Source organism: Amblyomma maculatum, chromosome 6 (assembly GCF_055883805.1).
Source record: "Amblyomma maculatum isolate TAMU_Amacu chromosome 6, ASM5588380v1, whole genome shotgun sequence".
NCBI classification, from domain to species: Eukaryota; Metazoa; Arthropoda; class Arachnida; order Ixodida; family Ixodidae; genus Amblyomma; species Amblyomma maculatum.
This window is the reverse complement of record NC_139349.1, coordinates 131,224,756-131,243,636: the sequence shown is the minus strand read 5'-3', so window position 1 is coordinate 131,243,636 and position 18,881 is coordinate 131,224,756. Positions and strand designations below refer to the sequence as shown.

The 18,881-nt window shown below is 41.7% G+C and overlaps 1 protein-coding gene across 1 annotated transcript; it reads right to left on the bottom strand.

Annotated features, from left to right (window-relative positions):
• Nucleotides 1–207: 207 nt before the first annotated feature.
• Nucleotides 208–17,346, bottom strand: LOC146186749 (glycine receptor subunit beta-type 4-like). Its single transcript, XM_084605728.1, has 7 exons — nucleotides 17,211–17,346; nucleotides 15,382–15,449; nucleotides 7,479–7,708; nucleotides 5,467–5,549; nucleotides 5,196–5,330; nucleotides 3,750–4,123; nucleotides 208–417 (listed from the first exon to the last, which is right to left on the bottom strand). The coding sequence occupies exons 1-7, from the start codon at nucleotides 17,290–17,292 to the stop codon at nucleotides 208–210; spliced, it is 1,182 nt and encodes a 393-aa protein (XP_084461854.1). The 5' UTR covers nucleotides 17,293–17,346.
• Between the last annotated feature and the right edge of the window lie 1,535 nt (nucleotides 17,347–18,881).

Below are 18,881 nucleotides of genomic sequence, written 5' to 3'. Positions count from 1 at the left end.
CTCGATGTACCATAAAAAGATGAAATTCGGATGATTCAAAGATCTTTCACACTTTTCCCATTTGTCTCTCCGTTAACAACCGTGGGTGCAGATGTCATTTATGACGTCCCTGATGCTGTAAAGAGGTCAACTACAGCAGTTCAGTAAGCACTGTGTTCCATTACAATTTTCTGTTTTATTCGCATGAAGCTGTATGGTAGTGCTGTATTACCTGGTACTTATGTAGAAGCTTTCGTATCTCTGGTCTGTGTAGTAAAGCCAATAGACTAAGTTCAAAAAGGCGAAGCAAATCGGAAACATGTAGCGGCTGGCCCTGTCAATGGCTTCGGCCCTCTTCAGGTTGCGATGTAGCTCCAGCTTGGAGTTGGAGTCAAGCTTCAGCAAGAAGTCGTCCGTTGGGTAACCGTGCCGGGCATACTGCGTTCAGCATAATACGAAAAATGCGATTAGCTTTATAAATTACTTTGTATGTACTGTTTAAAAGTACATATGACACATCCGTTCTTCGTTAACCTGCTCTTTCATGCCACTATTGGTTTCTGTAGTCAATTAATACTCGTCCCTATGGTGAGCTGATAATGTTGATGAGGTGGTATCAAATTTTACCTTGTCAAACGCTGTGTCAACCTCCACGATCAGTTACCTTCAAGAAGCGTGTGAGCAGCGCTTTCCGAAATAAGCAAGAGACAGCCTGCAGTGGCTCGTCATTCGTTAGATGGTATAGGAGGCAAGAAAACAATAGTCATTTTTCTGGACGCACAGCCTTTAACACGGTGGGATTACACCTGTTTAAATTAAATACCTAGGGTCACAAATAAATTAGATATGTTTACATAAAAGGAGATAAAAAAGGAGAAAAAAAAATGTCTGGTAAAGCACCTCGTGCCAAAAGGGGCCCGGCTTGAACGATTCCAAAATTGTACATTGTACTTGAGTTTCATTATAACAAAAATTAAAATAAAATGAATGTTAAACTCTCAGAGTAATAAAAATAAAAGTTCGTGAAATCGTGAAAATATACAAAATTTTCTATTTTGATTACAAGCTTCTTAGCAAACTAACTCGGTTGTACGTTGACTGATTTTATGTGCATGTGAGCGTATTATTTAAATTCATTGATTATTATTTTTTGCGCCAAGTACCTTTCATGTGCCTATGTAGTATTGCATTAAACATGCATTCTAATTATTAATTATGACCGACTATTTCTGCTGCAAACGTGAGCTGCTGGGTGTCTATGGCCTAATCAAGCTGTCCAAGGGGCCGAGTTTTCGGTGAGTACCCTGCCACATTGTGCACTGTCGTAGTGAAATACATTTATATTAGTTTTATTCTAATTGTCGCAGGATTAAAAAGTTATTACAATGGTTCTGACCTAATGCTGATATGTGCGACGTATAGAGCAGAATGCCTTTTAGTGTATGACTGCGGATTAGTTTCGTGTGTTCAAGTTCAAGTTCAAGTTCAAGTTTATTTCCTTTTAGCAAGAAAAGGAGGGGCCAGAACTAAAAGCTGTAAAAACAGCTTGACGGGGTCCTGGCCCCCTTACAAGGTTGGCAGAGCAGCAGACAGGAGAAAAAATCAATTCACATGTTTATAGCTAAACACGTTTATACAAATAAAAAACGGGTAAAACGTTGTACTGTTCCTTCTGTACGAACGAAGGAACGTTATAAAATACAGCACAAAGATACAAGGAAAGAAGTGGGAAAGCACTGCTGATACAGAAAACAATGGCACACAAAGATGCAAAAAAAAATATATATATACAAATTCATGACAGCTCTCCTCGGCAGTAGAGGCTGACATTGTGGTTCGACACGCAAACTGGATCAAGTCCGGCAAAATGTAGCTTATTCAAAAATTTGGGTACAGTATAATGCAGTGACTGTGTATATGCGTATGTGCGAGGTACTGGAACAAGGTATTTTTCTTTATGTCGAGTTTGTCTGCTTCCAGGATTTTCTTTTATGTCTGCAAGTGAAATTATACAACTGCTATTTGATTTTATGTGAGACTTATAAGTCAATATAAGTCTGTAATCAAATAACTGGAACACCGAAAGTATATTATACTTGGAAAAAAGCTCTTTGGTGGGATGGAAATAGGTTACACCAGCTATATACCGGACGGCTCTTTTTTGTAATACATGCAGTTTTGATAAAGTGGTTATTCCTGTGGTACACCAAACTAGGCTACAGTACTGGAAAAGGGATAACACGAGAGCATTATATAATAGTAGCTTGATATTAGGAGGTAGAAGATATCTTATTCGGGCCATGACGCCAACAGCTGATGAAACTTTCGATTGAACATGGTCAATATGTTCATTCCAAGTCAGGTGGCTCGAAAATACCACTCCGAGTACTTTGACCGAATCTACAAGTTCAATTTGTTCGGTTCCTAGTCGTGTGTTTATGCTACCTGATAAATGTTTTCCTTTCGGTGAGTAACACACAGCTTTTGTTTTGCTCGTGTTAATTTTCAAGCAATTTGCTTTCACCCAGCGATCCAAGTCAATTAAAGCGCTATTTGCTCGTTCTTCAATGTCGATTTCCGTGATTCCGGACAAGAAGATAGTGGTGTCATCTGCGTAGGAGTTAAAAATTACGCCCTGTGTACAGTGTGCCATATCATTAATATAAATGAGAAATAAAAGCGGCCCGATTATGCTTTCCTGCGGAACGCCAGTGTAAATAGTTTGCAAAGAAGATTTAACATTATTTATTTCTACGTACTGCTTTCGATTTGTAAGGTATGACTTCAGTAGCGCGTAGGGTGTTCCGCGGACACCATATGTGTATAATTTTGAAAGAAGGTTGTTATGATTTACCAGGTCAAATGCTTTTGAAAAATCTATGTAGATCCCTAGTACTACATGTTTCTTACTAAATGCTTCTATGATAATTTCTTTTTGCGTTAAAAGGGCTGTTTCTGTTGATCGATGCTTCCTAAAACCGTGCTGATAGTCTAAGAGAAAGTTTTGTCGAGAAAAATATGATGTAATTCTAATGTGCAATATTTTTTCTATGCCTTTAGAAGATACCGGCAGTATCGAGATTGGACGGTAATTGGAGAACACGTTTCGGTCTCCAGATTTATGTACTGGAACCACTCGTGCAATTTGCATTGCCCTAGGAAATACACCTGTAGACAAAATTAAATTATATATAAAAGTGACGACGGGACAGATTAAATCAAGTACGTGCTTTACGGGAAGGAGCTGCACACCACAAAATATAGGAGATATAGGAGATGTTTGGTCAGTTTTAGCTGGTCGTGACAATGTATCTAGGCTAGGTGTACGAGTGATAGCAATTTGTTAAGACGTAGTTTTGGCTTGATCTTTTTGATCTCTTTTTATACCTTGCAGTTGCCTCTTGACCACATGAAAATGGCTCGCCTGTGAAATACGCTGTCTCGCACTCGTCGTACTCACTGCTGCATCACACGTAGTCTCCCTTTAGGATAATAATCGCCTCCGACTTTATATTTGAAATGCAGCTAAGTCTCGTCAATAGCTTGATAAATGTTACCAACAAATATACCTGAGTGCCTTATGCAATTATTATATAAGTAACTTATTACAGTGACAACAGATTATCTGGCAACCCTGAAAGATAAAGGTTTACTCGTCTTATACATTAATCTGGCTCACAGTAGCATCGTCAGACAGGCCTTCTTTCCGTCCTAGAGCTATCGGTGATTTTAAGTAAATTTCAGCAACGTACAGGAGCTTCCCTACTCACGTGCAGCAAATTGGCGATACCGAAGTCGACCCTCCTCATGACGTGAGGTCTGAGCCGCATGCGTATCAGGTAGTTGACGAGGGTAGTTTCCGCGAGCTCGGCGAAGATGAAAATGATGCACAGGGTTGCCCAGACGTCGATGGCCTTCACGTAGGTGACGCGAGGGGCTACCGTGCGCACGGACGAGGAGATAGAGAGCACCGTGAGCAGCGTGGTGCAGCCGAGCAGGACGCGTATCTGCGGCAGCTGCATGGTGATGTAGAAGGACACCCATGAGATGAACACGGCAAGGCAGGTGGGGAAGTAGGTCTGGATCAGGTGGAACTCTATTCGCCGGTGAAGAAGGAACGTGGCATTCAGGGTGCTGAAGCTGCCTGCGTGCAGGAGCGCCGTGGAAGCAATTATAACCGAGGTCATAGCAGAAAGGTGCGCTCAGTTTCAACAAAAAAAAAGTAGCGCATTGTTAGCACATTTTATACCCTTAGGCACCTGGTTGTGCACAGTTTGCTCATAAAGCTGGATTAACGCATCCTTGGGGTTCATTGGGTGCTCTGGCTCGAAACCGTAACTACTAAAAAACGGTAATGAAAAAAAATTAAGAAAGTAAACATTTTGAAAATCATTTTTAATTGGAAGGCTGGTGTGGATTACTTCAAGTTGTTTATTTGAGCACACCGGCAGGAACGGTCACATCTTCCGTTAAGTTGGTGCTCCGTTGCTCTCCCAGAGTAGTCAAGATTAACATCGAAAACGAACGGAATGCATTTATGAGAACAGATGACCATGCAACAAATAATTCTGAACGATACTGACATTTAATAGGAATGGCGTACTCTTCTAATGCGAAGCAATATCTTGCTTCTAAACTTGATCATGCGCTCGCAGTCGCTGGTTAAGCCTTGCGTAGGAAACTAACGGGGAACGTTTTTTCTCAATGAAAAAGAGCACACTTTATGCCTCCCCAAGTGAGATATATGAGAAAACAATATGTTAATAAACGACTACCACTGAACAAAATACGCCTGTCCTGTGTTTCTTGTGATTACAACTAAGCTAAACAATGAGCCAAAATTTCTTTTTGATGTACGCAGACACGGACAGGTCTTGTCCGTGCTTGCCTTTCGTCCCGTTCATGATGCGCTGAGAACACAAAGAATTCATATCAGTTCACCAAAACTAGAGCTTTACTCTACGCACAAAAGATGCGTTTCATCCGCTTTAGTACTTGGTTTTGTTATTGTTCCTTTTATTATCACCGCCCATCTTACCAGGATTAGTGAACACACCACCAAACGTTTCACATAATTCCCCGAAATACTGCACAGGATAGGTAGGACGCTACCTTTAACTGAAGACACAAAAACCGAAGACACACTATCAGCATATGGTGACGCAGTTAGCTTGTAGAATCCTAGCGTTAGCGTCTAGCAATCTCGTCATTCTTACCAATTTGGCGCCGCTCAACAAATTCTCCTGTGTAGAATCCAACGAGGTCAAATTCCTCCATTTCGATCTCAAATTCTAAAGAAACTGGTCTGTCGCGCGCCCACGAGATCCTTGTCTGATCTGTTCTCTGCGCATCTGCCAAAGAAACAAAATGTGACTTCTTGTTATGAACGTAGCTACAATGCAGTTATTCATCATCGCAATTTCATCGGTAATATGCGCACAGCCACAGCTACACACGTTTTCTTTTTTTTTTTGTTACAGTACTCACACGGTCTAATGACGACGAAGCATTTCTGTCTATCCAGGGGAAACAGGTGAAAATACATATGACAGGAAAGCTTAAGGCGCACCCTGAAAAAAAAAAAAAAAAGTATACGCCAATGAAAATTTTTAGGGGCACCTAATTACTTTGTTTTGCTAACTCAGTAGAATCTTCTGATATCTTAACGTTAACTTTTGTGTAATTCTTCATAAGTTCGTTTTCAGACTTGTGCATGTGTATCTGTACACATCCAGGCATCTCCGAATCATCAAGGTGGTGGTTGGACGTTTCCCAGTTGGGATAAAGACGTGGATACCCGGACATATTGAAGGCACATTGAGATGTCAAGTTATCTCTTCCGATCTCGGGACGTCGCTTTTCTGCAACTGGCGACAGAAGTTTATGACCAACACACATTTTTCTCTCGGGAGGCTTCCGTTGCCATCACGATAAAATCTGGAAACGTCCTGCATCGAGAAGAGCAAGATCCTAAGCCAGATTTGAGGATTACGTTTCTTTATTCGTAATGTGCAAGTGCTGTTCATGCAAAGACACAGAAGACAAAAGAAGCGTCACCACAAAAATCTCGTTTGGAGCGACTTCTCGTGACTGTTTCTCACTCCTTACATTACAAAGTCGTGTTCAGATATGGCAGGTCATCCCGTATAACAGAATGCGCTGCGAACTTGTAGGAATTATCTTATTTGTCCCGTGACTAGGTCGCCAACACGGCTGCGCAGACTTGGATGGTAACAGAAGACTGGCGTGATAATCAAGCTGTTTCTTTGGGAACGTCTGGCCGCGCACAGTAAATACTTGTGTCCGTCGGGGTCGATAGCAGCGATTGCGCTTACCAGTAGATTATGAGTAATGGAAATGGCGCTAAATTTATAGACGATGAGGAAGCTTCGAGGTATAGGTACGGGCAACAACTAATCGCAGAATCGTAGTAACCGCTGCGCAAGCTATAGTGCTTCAGGATACGTTTAGTTGCCAGCTGCATAATCGACAAAATGATAATGCCACGTGCAGGCAGTTCAAAAATGAAAATATGGAAGAGCAAACATCGCGAAGCTTCGTAGCAATTTTATATGATGTAGGAAGCGCGAAAAAACTTAACAGTGTGCAAAATTTCAGCGTGGCCAAATAGTAGGGGATGGAGATGGAAGACGTGGTCTCAGGAACGTATCTAGTCTTTCGCCCCCCCCCTCCTCGCGCACATACATACATACATGCATAGATACATACATACCTACACATACATACATACGTGCATACATACATACATACATACATACATACATACATACATACATACATACATACATACATACATACATACATACATACATACATACATACATACATACATACATACATACATACATACATACATACATACATACATACATACATACATACATACATACATACATACATACATACATACATACATACATACATACATACATACATACATACATATATACACACATACATACATGTATACGTATGTACGTACTTATGTACATACATACATACATACATACATACATACATACATACATACATACATACATACATACATACATACATACATACATACATACATACATACATACATACATACATACATACATACATACATACATACATACATACATACATACATACATACATACATACATACATACATACATACATACATACATACATACATACATACATACATACATACATACATACAGCAAATGCCCGGATGAATATCGAGTGGTGCAACTGATATTACAATGACATTCACACACGGTTCCGTTTGTCTTTCCTGCAATGCGAGCGGAAAACACACCTCAGCTTTCACTTCTGTTTTGGAGGGAACGACACTGTACAGCTGCCCACCCGAACGCACCTTTTCAGCTAAAAGTTTCTTAAAAGGTTTCTTTTTTCGTGACATTAGGTAAAAAATACTCTTTGCTCTCTACGGATTCCACTAGAAGTTCGCATGTCGAAACTCTCATCACCTGGACCCATAGAGGACGTATCCATCGGGTGTTATTTGGACCAGCTCGTTAGGCGCCGTGACGTCGTGCACAGTGGCGAGCTTCGCGTTGACAAAGTACAGGTCGGGCTTCCAGATCAGATCCGTGATGGCCTGTCCACTCAACATCACCGTTTCATTGATGCCGAACCGGAGGAGGCTCAGCCGGGGGTCGTACCACGACTGCTGCAGGTAGACGTCCAGATCGTAATCCTGCGGCAGCGACGAGAAAATAAAGTGCTATCCATGGGTACGGCTAATTGATCGCACTCAGGACTTTCCAAAAATTATTCAGGCCACAAGGTCTTCTTTTGAGCTTGTTGGAGGCTGGGCTTGCTTCCCACAATCTACAACGCGCGTCAATAAACTAGAAAAAAAAAAACAGACACATTGAGCTCCCAGTCTATACCACACGACTCGGGCCACAAGGAAGAAGACATAACACCGGTGATATCAATATGGCGCCGCTCCGTGTAATTAACATTTATTCATAGGGTTTTTTGTACCAAAGCAACTGAGGCTATGAGCGACAACATAGTGGAGGGCTTCGAATAAACTCTACCCCCTGGGGCTCATAACGCGCTGCTGTAACATAGTAGCTGCCGTACATCTGCAGTGGAAAAGGTGAGCACGAATAACTCATGAACAAGGGGAAAAAATTGCGAGATGCGGTGCTACAGTTGCCTTACTCTGTAATAGAGAAATTGGTAGGCACACTCCATTTTGATAAGTGGAATTGGTCGGCAGAAAGCAGCCCAATCAAAAGCTAGCATTTTAAATGATAACTTGTGCGTTGCTTATCCGCAGCATCATCCGCAGCCACGCGAATGAGTCCGTTTCTGTTTGTTTTTTCAGCTCGTGTTGCAAGCTGCGTACTTTCTTGCCGTTGTACTCAAAGCCACCCGAGAAAGAAAACGTAAATCATGTGCTCACCACTTCGGCGCTTGATTTTCGCAGATAAAGAATGCAAAAGCTTTTATTTAAGATTCGGGCTCGTGGATTGGTCATCGTCGGGATTGGCTCTATTCTGCCGGCCGCCCTTGAATGCATTCGAAAATACATAGTGCCTAGCACTCTCGCAATCGCCGCGTACCGCAACAAAATCTTCCCGTATCGCAATTCTTCTACACCGCTCATGAGCCACTTGGGCTAATCTTTTTTTTTTTTTTTTGGTTTTAGCTGTACACAAGTTCCGTTCGTTTTGCTTTCGGGATCGGAGCCCATTTCCTGTCTGAGTAGTTAAGTGCGTAAATGACTGGGCAACCGCAATAAAGCCTCCGCGAACGGTATATTAGGGCACCTGCCACGTCTGCGGAGTCACAAATATCTCCTCAGGGGTGATGATGGCACTCCTTTTCACTGCTCGCAGATTTATAACCCTAAAGGCAGCTCTGCAAGGTCTTATTACGAATGCCTTTGTCATCCGACGCTGCGCAGCGAGAGGCTTCGACCAACCCTGAACCATTAGCGTAAAAAGAAGTTTGTTTTCACGTTTTGCTTACGCTTTTTGTTGATCTGCGGTGATGTCAAAGGAACCCCGGGACCGGACGATAACGATATGACCGAAATGTTCAAAATGGTAAAAGAAACCAACGAGACATGCATTAGGATAGAAGCCAACCAAGCTACCCTGTCCCAGACTAATGCCGAAATTAGGCAGGAACAGGTCTCGCTCTCTAACACCATATCCAAAATAAATGAAGGCTTAGCAAGTGTTGAGCAGCAAACTGCTTCAATCGAAAACATGAAGCTGGGCATAGATGACGCAAGAGGAAACATTAACCGCTTTGAACAAGATTCGATAGTCTTTCGCGCTCGACTTGATCAAATGGAATATCATTCTCGTTCCGATAACCTGTTTTTTTTTTTTTTTTCGGAATAAACGATGATTTCTCAGAATTACCCCAGCAGTCAGAAGAAAAACATTTAGCTCTTCTCTCTGACGAACTTGAACTCCGCCTATCATCAGATGCGGTAGTGCGTGCTCATAGAATTGGCCGTTTCCATTCTTAGAAAACAAGACCACTTATCGCTAAATTCGCGACCTTCAAGACCAAAGAAATGGTACTTTCCAAGCGGTCTGGCCTTCGTGATAGCGATTTCGACATGAGCGAGGACTTTTGCTCAGCTACACTACAAGCTCGAAAGAGCTTCTTGAGTTCGCCAAATCGTTCAAAACAAAGTGCATGCTACCACACAATAAATTACTTGCCAACGGCAACTGCTACCTTTTCGACACGCTTACTAAAAACATTCGCGAGATGCCATCCACTAGCGAAATAGTTGATACCGAGGTCCCACCTACCAAAGCTACACGCTCCGGCCACGTTTACTCATCAAAATGTTAGGAATGCGCGAAGGGAAGCGGCTCAATATTGAACGTCTCGGTTGTATACACTAACCTTCGCAGCCTTTACAATAGAAAGGACAATTCTAACGCGTTGATTGACGCCTTGCAAGCAGATATAATTGTCCTAGCGGAAACATGGTTGTCTGAAACAATATCCTCAAATAACTTGTGTGACTGCAACAATCGCTTCGTTACATTTCGTTGTGATTAAGGTGATAGAACGGGTGTGGAGGAGTTCTAATTGCTGTCAATGAAGTTTTTCAGTGTTTTCTCATAACTGTTGCTTGTGACGTAGAAGTACTCGTAGTTTGGTGCTGTATAAGTATTGCTTTCAAAAAATTTGTCATTGGAGCTTATTACCGTTCTCCCAGTTTCAGCACAGCTTTCTGTGAAGGTATACAAGGTTGTTTGAACCAAACCACTCTGCGATTTCCTGGAGAGACTATATTTTTCAAGCATTTATTGGTTCCATTCTTGCCCTTGTTCTACCGCCACTGAAGCTTCCAATTTTGTTTCTGTTGTTCTGATTTCAATTTATCGCAAATTGTTAAGCTACCAACATGTGTTGCACTTTCATTATCGTCCTTGATTGACCTAATCCTAACATGAGCTCCTGACATTAGCTCCGTGGTGTCACACGTACCAGGTCTCAGCGACGACGACACACTACACTTTTCGTTTTCAGTTCCATCCACCCGATCAAAGCGACAAATAAAACATATCCGAAATTGCATAAAGCTAACTTCGATGCTATTAACACGGAGCTTTTCACTTTTCTCGACACCATTTTGCCAATATACTCGAGGTTTTCGGTTGCCGAACTTTCGTCATCTTTAAACAGTAAACTGGCAAATATATCCTAATAAGAATGATCTATCAATCGTCTAACGCCCCCTGGTACAACACGCATCTAAAACGCTTATCTAGTAAGAAGGCTCTTTCGCCAAGCTAAGATAAAGTGTAGCCCTTCCCTGTGGTCAACATACAATCAGGCAGCAAAAGGCTATGTAAATGCTCTCAAAACAGCGAAATTCAACTTCTTTCACAGCACTCTTCCTTCCCTAATAAAGTTATATCCTAAACAATTTTAGAACATTATCAAGAGCTCCAACGCTCTAACAATCACCCTGGTTGATGAATCTGGCGAACAGGTATCTGAACTTTTATATGCTGCATTAATAAATGACACCGTTTCAAACTCGTTCTCTAGTGCCACATCCACTCAATACCACTTTTACCTATGCTCATTTTTTCACGATGGACCCCATTGCATTTGATCCGGCCGGAGTCAGAGCCGTCATTAGTCAGCTGAAACGAACATCGTCATGTGGTGTTAATGGAATAACATCAAAATTCCTTCAGAACACTATTGAATGCTATTATTTTCTACTACGCTTCATTTTACAAAATTACTTAATGGGAGCTATCTACCAGAAGACTGGAGAACAGGGAAAGTTCTTGTTTACAAATCTGGCGACTCACACAAACCATCCAACTATCGCCCCATATCCTTGACATCAGTACCTTGCAAATTGCTAGAGCTTGTGATCTTCACCAACCTCGTTAACTTCCTGGAATCTAACTTTTTCCACCCTTCCCAGCATGGATTCCGCAAATTATACTCGTGTGAAACACAGCTGCTTATGTTCACTAATGATCTACATTCATTTTTGGATTCAGGGTTCGTTACTGATTGTGCTTTCCTAGACATCTCCAAAACATTTGATAAGATTAATCATCAACTTCTTATTATAAAACTCAGTCGCCTTAACATCAATCATGTAGTAATTAACTGGATAATTGCATTTTTGTCTAATTGCACCCAGTATGTCACAGCTAACGAGACGGACTCCCCTCAAGTACCTGTCCAATCTGAGGTGCCTCAGGGGTCCGTCTTGGCTCCATTGCGTTTTCTTATCTATTATAATGAGTTACCCAATCGTCTTTCTAGCTCCATCTATCTCTTCGCCGACGACTTTTTAATCTACCGCAAAATAACTACCGATTTTGATAAGACATTTCTTCCGAGTGGCTCTCTTTGGCAAATGGAACTGAACGCTGCGAAATGCAAAACAATAAGAATTTCTCGCAGTCACTTATCCTGCCCCAGCTACTCTATTAATCATTCTCCACTTGACTCTGTTTCAGCTTATAAGTATCTCGACGTGCATATTACCAATAATCTTTCCTGGAAGACTCATATTAACTATGTAACAACCAAAGCCAATCATATGTTTAAGTATTTAAAGCGGAACTTTTCACTGACGCCATATCTTCACTGAAAAAAACAATTGTATACTATACTCGGGGACAACTTTCTGTGGCAATGTGGCGGAAACTACGGAGCCGAAACGCACCAGCTCGCTCCGCACAAGAATATAGTGCCTCCAGAAATTTCGCAGGTGATGCTCTGGAATATTATACTATTACGGAACAATTAACCTTATTATTGTATCAGGCTTATACTGCAGTTCAAGCCAGTACAGCGACAGTTTAGTACGCAACTTTCATGTCGATGGCTGTCTGGTGGGATGCGTCTGCTGCTTTTCTCCGCCCATTTCTGCGCGCGTTCGCAATGTGCGTCTGTTTTTGACAGCATACGTCGTGCCCGTTGCCGACATGCCGAGGCAAGGTACTTGGAACTACATGGCGTAGTAACACAGTTAGTAAAGCCCCGCCCCCGTAGCTTTGACTCCATTGAAACAGAAAGTTGTCCCCGAGTATAGATATGTCCGACCCACTCTTGAGTTCACCTCTTCCATATCGGACCCCGGCCTCACATCAATAAATAACACTCTGAAGTGTGTAAAAAATTGCTCAGCTCGTTTTATCATCAATAATTATCACCGTACTGCAAGCGTCACTAACATGAAACTAAGCCTAAACTTGCCGCTCCTCGCTGTCCGTTGTAAGATTTATCTGCCTTTTTCATAAGATTTATCATCAAAACGACCAACTCATATCGAGCCTTCTTACACACGCCCCTTACGTTTCTGCTCGGGTCGACCATCGCTACAAAGTTCTCATACCTGGCCAGAAAACGATGACGTATGGACACTCATTTCTACCGAGAACATGCCATGACTAAAACCACACACCTTCTGACCTGGTCGCTACCACTGACAACCACCGCGTTCACAATTCGCCTATTAAATACTCTAAAGCTTTTCATTTCCCGCCCTTTCCGTTCATTTTTGTGTGTGTGTGTGTTTATCAACTGTCTTGATTGCTAGATACATTGGTACAGAAACAAGTGATCTTACTTGTAATGACCGGTTCCAGTCAATTTACCTGATATTTTGCGACTTACACGTGTGTTTAAAATAATTGCAGCTTTGAGGTTGTTGCGGTTGTTCTTTTCCCCATTTTCGTTCCTTCAATCCGATTCTACTGTACCGTTTGTACCTTCTCCCCTGCCCTCTACGCTGATTTTGTAAGCCTTGAGGGTAAAATAAACAAATAAATAAATTTGCGCCTTCCAAGGGACAGATTATTTGCCCTTGTGATCTGTCAATTTCAGTTAAGAACTATGGGCTCATCGCGTTTCAATTTTTGCGTTAAGCTGAAAGCAAGCCATGTTATCTATCGCTTAATACTTGGTGCTGTAATGAGCTGAGGGTGAGCCAAAAAAAAAACAAACGTACGTTAATGCGGCAATGAGTGAAATGTTTTATTTTTTCTAGCGTCAAATTTGTTACGTGGTGCTACACAACAGCTGGTTATCTAAATGCGAACTTGGTGACTTTTTATTTTTTTCTATATCGTTGGCCCTGGAATGCGCCGTACGAAACTAGGAATCATCTCTAAAATCAAACATCAATAGAAGCCAGCGTTGCGCACCTGTGAAGAGCACGAATGTTTCAAATGCAGTGAAGAAATACAGTGCAGAATTCGTCCTTTATTATTCCTAAAAATTAATTGTCGCTACAAAAATTGAGGAGAGAAATGGAACCAAATTTAGCTGTAATTGTGCACATAAAATTGATTCACTGGAGCAGACATTTGAACCAGTTGTTGTATTCCAAATTCCAAATTCCAGAACACAGCACTCTGGTGTCTCGTTGTCAAGCCCAAAATAAGCCATCGCCCTCAATTTGTACATATTCGGCTTTTTTACCAACACACGACCCATTTCACATTGGCAAGTGCCGTTTCCGGCGCTGCTTGCAGTAAAGTTAAGTCGCTTCACTTTAGCGTACATCAGCAACGCATCTGATAGATATCTCGTGTTGCCTTCAGGCTCTCTGTTCATGAAGCTCGCGACAATAGACAGCTTCTTATTCGCGGTGAGAATATTAAACGGCAAAGCACTGTTCGCTGTACCTGTAAGCTGAGGACAACACAGAGCCAGACAGTCAAAATAAGAAGAGGCCCAGTCCGATCCGTTGTTCATCCCAGCGTCATATTTTCTTCTCATTTAAACAAACAAACACACAAATGAGCAAACAAAAGGAATGTGCGTTTTTTTTTTTTCGCAGTTTACGTATCAACTGGACGCTTCAGAAAAGGTATGCAAGCAGCACTTGACGCATCTCTGCTCGCATCTTGCACTGTAATCATTGCACGAACGCCTAACTGTTGAATTCACGCTAACCACACGCAAGCCGTTACACATTTGCCTGAGATCCCTGGACCGTCTTCCCCTGGGGTACAACTTTCGACCTTTCAACCATCACCTTTAGGCAGACACGTTCCCCCGAATAGTTTCCATCGGCCTCCTCGGCGTTAATAAAGGTAAAGTTAGCGCTAGCACTTGGACGAAGAAAGAAAACACACACGACGACTGACACGCGCGTGTCAATCGTCGTGTGTGTGTTTTCTTTCTTCAGTCTTCGTCGAAGTGTTAGTTGGTTGGTTGGTTTGTGGGGTTTAACGTCCCAAAGCGACTCAGGCTATGAGAGACGCCGTAGTGGAGGACTCCGGAAATTTCGACCACCTGGGGTTTTTTAACGTGCACTGACATCGCTCAGCACACGGGCACCTTGCTTTTTGCCTCCATCGAAAAGCGGCCGCTGAGGCCGGGATTCGATCCCGCGTCCTTGGGAACAGTAATCGAGCGCCGTAACCACTGCGCCACCCCGGCGGGGCGAAGTGTTAGTGCTAACATTCTCTTTATTATGGAGAACCAACTAGCTCGACAACAGGCACTCCTCGGCGTTGTGCATGTAAAACTTCTTTGTGGCTTAAGGGTGGTACGCTCGCGGACATGGTTTCATGTTAAGTACTGCGTCCTGCTTCATATTCGGCTTCAGGTTTGAAAATGTTCTGCATGTTTAGCCGATATTGCGAGATAAAATCTTTTCATGTTTACAATGAAGAAAATTCTGCTGGCACCACACTCAACCTTCGCTTTCATTCCGTCCCAAAAGATAAAAAAGAAAACGGGAAAATTAGCGCGTAGGAATAGAGAACTTGGGTGGTACTTTCCACTGGAAAAGCCACTATGAAATACTTTCCTAGTCAGAGATAAAAAATTCAGTTTAATATTTTTGCCTCTGGGCTTATAAACAAGAAGTGATAAGAAAAAAAAACTTACCATGCTTCCGGAATTCAGTGGACCCATGTTGTATATGTCGAGATAGACAGTTACCTCAGTGGGAAGTGCTAAAATAAATAAAACGTTCACTTCAATATACATGAAACTAGCAAAAATATTCAACATATGCAAAAGAAACTAAATTCATAAAAGCAGCTAATTGCATTACACGTTGGCAATGGGCTAGCTTAAGAAGCTGCTTATGTCTTAAAATTGAGTTTTTTTGTCTTTTTTTCACGTTTGTGTTTGCGGAAGCATACACGCCTGTCCGCAAAAAACCAGCATACCTTAGGATCGTCTAGCCTCTCGTTGGCTATTTTCCTGAACGTTGCGGGTAATGCCGCGGACGAAAGGAATGTAGATATAAATGGATAGACATTTGTCAATTGCGGTCTGATGACGTTAGTTCCGACCTTGGGAATTATCTGACAAACTGAGTGCCCGTGTACTGTGCGAAGTCAAAGCATATTAGAGAACCCAGATCGTCGAAAGTTCAGGAGTCCTAAACTATCGCGTCTCCCACAGTTTGTGTCACTTTGAGACGTTAAATCCCATAGACTAAACCGAACGAAACAAAACGGCATTTTTTTTTCATCATAGAGTATGTAATTCTTTCTCATGTAAAATATAGCCGCGAGTGTAGTTGCTGCAATGTAGCAATATGCGAAGCGCATGGTTTTCGTGAAGAATAGTTTATTACTTGGATAAGGAAACCAAACACGACCGGTCTGGTTAGCGAAATTATCGTTGAACAAATTCAAAGAAATCGCAAGGCGAGGCATCCGCCATTCATTACAAATGCCTGAATATCAATATCAATACCCCCCTACTTTTGCTTATTTATTTATTTAATTATTTATTTATTCAAAACACCTGCAGCACGCAAAGTTATTATTGGAGGATGGGAGAGATGAATACAGGTCTTTTACGTTAGGCTGTTGTATGAAGAAAAAAAAAAGACACGAAAAAAAGAACGTAATAGTAAAACAATGAAAATAAAAATGTAGGGAACGAACAAGCTAATTAACGAACTCACAGTGCAAGCTACATCCTACCACCAAGCCAGGAACGACGTTCCAACTTTTCATCTACTACATTTCATCAATGTAGGAAATTTCAGCGCGCTTCCATTTTTGTCAAATCGTCATTTTGGCGATCTATAATAAAGAAACTGTATTATAAAAGCTAGTGTGAAGTACCGGAGGTACGGTTGAGCTGACCGGGAAGGAACGGAGATTTGACAGGTGGTGGTGAAGCACCAGAAGTAAGAAAGTACGTATATAATTCGGCAGTTATGACCGCAGATTCTTACCACCGATAAGAAATAGCTAGAAGCAGACGAATATAGTGGAGTTAATGTAGCAGATTCCCTCCAATCATAAATACTAACTTATCAGCTTCACTCTACTGGAAATATTACAGTAGTTTTATCATGACTCTACTGAAATATGGGCCGCAGATTAGGAAGAAAAGGACAAATACCTAAAATAAGTTGAGTACAGTGGAGCTAGCAGGCTTCCGGACATCAAGTGATTAGTGACATTTTGAAGGGAACTTATACCAATAGTTTAGTACTTATGGTCATGGTCATGGAGAAAAATAATCTACATTGATGTCGTGAATGCAGGGTGGCAAATGATATCGCACCAGAAATCAAGAATAAGAAACTGGCATGAGTAGGACATGTAATCTGAAGAGACGATGGACACTCTATGCTTTGAGAAAAAATTTGAAGATTATACAGAAACTGCGGAAACTGTGAATTTCTGAGGCAGTGCTGTTTATATTATATCTGTGGCATGCACAGTGTACTTTTATCCGGGACTCACGTGTTCCAAATGTGGGCCACGCCCGGCGGTCGTAGTTCTCCAGTATCTCGTCCAGAAATGGTAACTTGGGAAAATCATCCATAGCGGTGCGGCTGTGTTCCACAGTGAAGCGGTTTTCCTCAGGTTCCAACCAGTGCACGTGATCGTACCGAGTGCTGCGGGTGTGAACGAAAGCTACTTGTTTGCAAATTATCCACTTTGTGTTTAGATATAATTCTATAATTCTTTTAATATCATAACGAAGTGTTTTTGTTGTTGTTGTTGTTGTTGTTGTTGTTGTTGTTGTTGTTGTTGTTTGCAACGGTATTTCGTCGCAACAGTTTGCCGTGAAAGACTCGAAAACGATTCCAACACTGAATTCGAAGCAGCAGTGAGCTGTCCAGAGCTCCAGTGAAGTTATATTATAAATTCATGACTTTTCCAAGGAACCATAATAATCTACCGACAAGAGAAGAGGTATATAAGACTGGTGTTAAATATTTGTATTTGTCTCCGTGCCTTTAAAACGGTAACCAAAGGAAAAATTATATTACATTTTTATATTTGCACTCCATTTTCTTTGCTATTGTTATCCAAAAGTACTTACGTAGTCCGCAATAGGCATAGGTACAAGCTCGTCATGGGTAATAGGTGATTTACCATACATATTAAACATTTCAATCGTTTTTTCTGCGCCGGTTATTTATTCGATTTCAAGAATAAGAGCAGTCAGCCTAGTCTCAAGATTTGTGAAGAGATGCTGAGCAGCATATCGTAAGGATATTCATGCTCGTGCAGTGAACTGTCACATCACAATCATAAAAAATCGACTCACCTAGTTGCTGCATGTGCGCGAACACCCTTAACATCCTGCAAGATACATATGCGACATGCCATAATAATCCACACAATGTCTAACGTTATGGAGCGCATCGCGCACCTACGTCGACATCTCTAGAGTGATTGTCGTGCTAGGAGCTCGACGGTAAAATATAATTAGAGAGGAAAACACGATTGATTGACGTTTCCTGCTTTTTTGCACAAGCGCTTGACAGTCCGATGAAGTTCTGCATACAATAGAAACAAGCACGCCAAGCATAAAACGAGGTCTGCACGTCACAACAAAACACAAATTTTAAGTCTTACAAATTTTTTTTCACGCCTTCTTTCCTGTTGTCTCAGGCTCGTTTAGGCTCGTTTTTTAGCCTTAAAACGGTGAAAATACGACCTCTCTTTCCCAGCCTTTCAGTCATTTCGTCATTTATTACTTTTCGCACTTTTCTTTCCTGTAATTGCATTAGTAGACCAGGAAGACCTATAGGAAACGAACGAAGCTCTTTATTCAGGTAATATCCAAAGTGTTGAGGTCACCCATTGCTTGGCGCACCGAACTAGTTGGTGACACGCTCGGGCGTCGACAAGGGGTGCGTCGAGTCCACGCACACCGGGGAAAAGGTGGAGTGGGGGCTGTTAAGGTGTTCGGTAGCAGCGATAGATTAGTAGTGCTGGCGAGGTAGCGTCGCATCCATTGGTGTTTCAAAAGAAGATCGTCCCTTGGTAGTTGAACCTTTTTTGTTTTTTCTTGCTCAAACATATTTATAGTCACCTTCTATTCTACTTGGATCTGTACAATGATCTGCAGTATGAAGTAAATAAAAAATAAATAAAATATGTTCGCATCTTTGCTTTTGC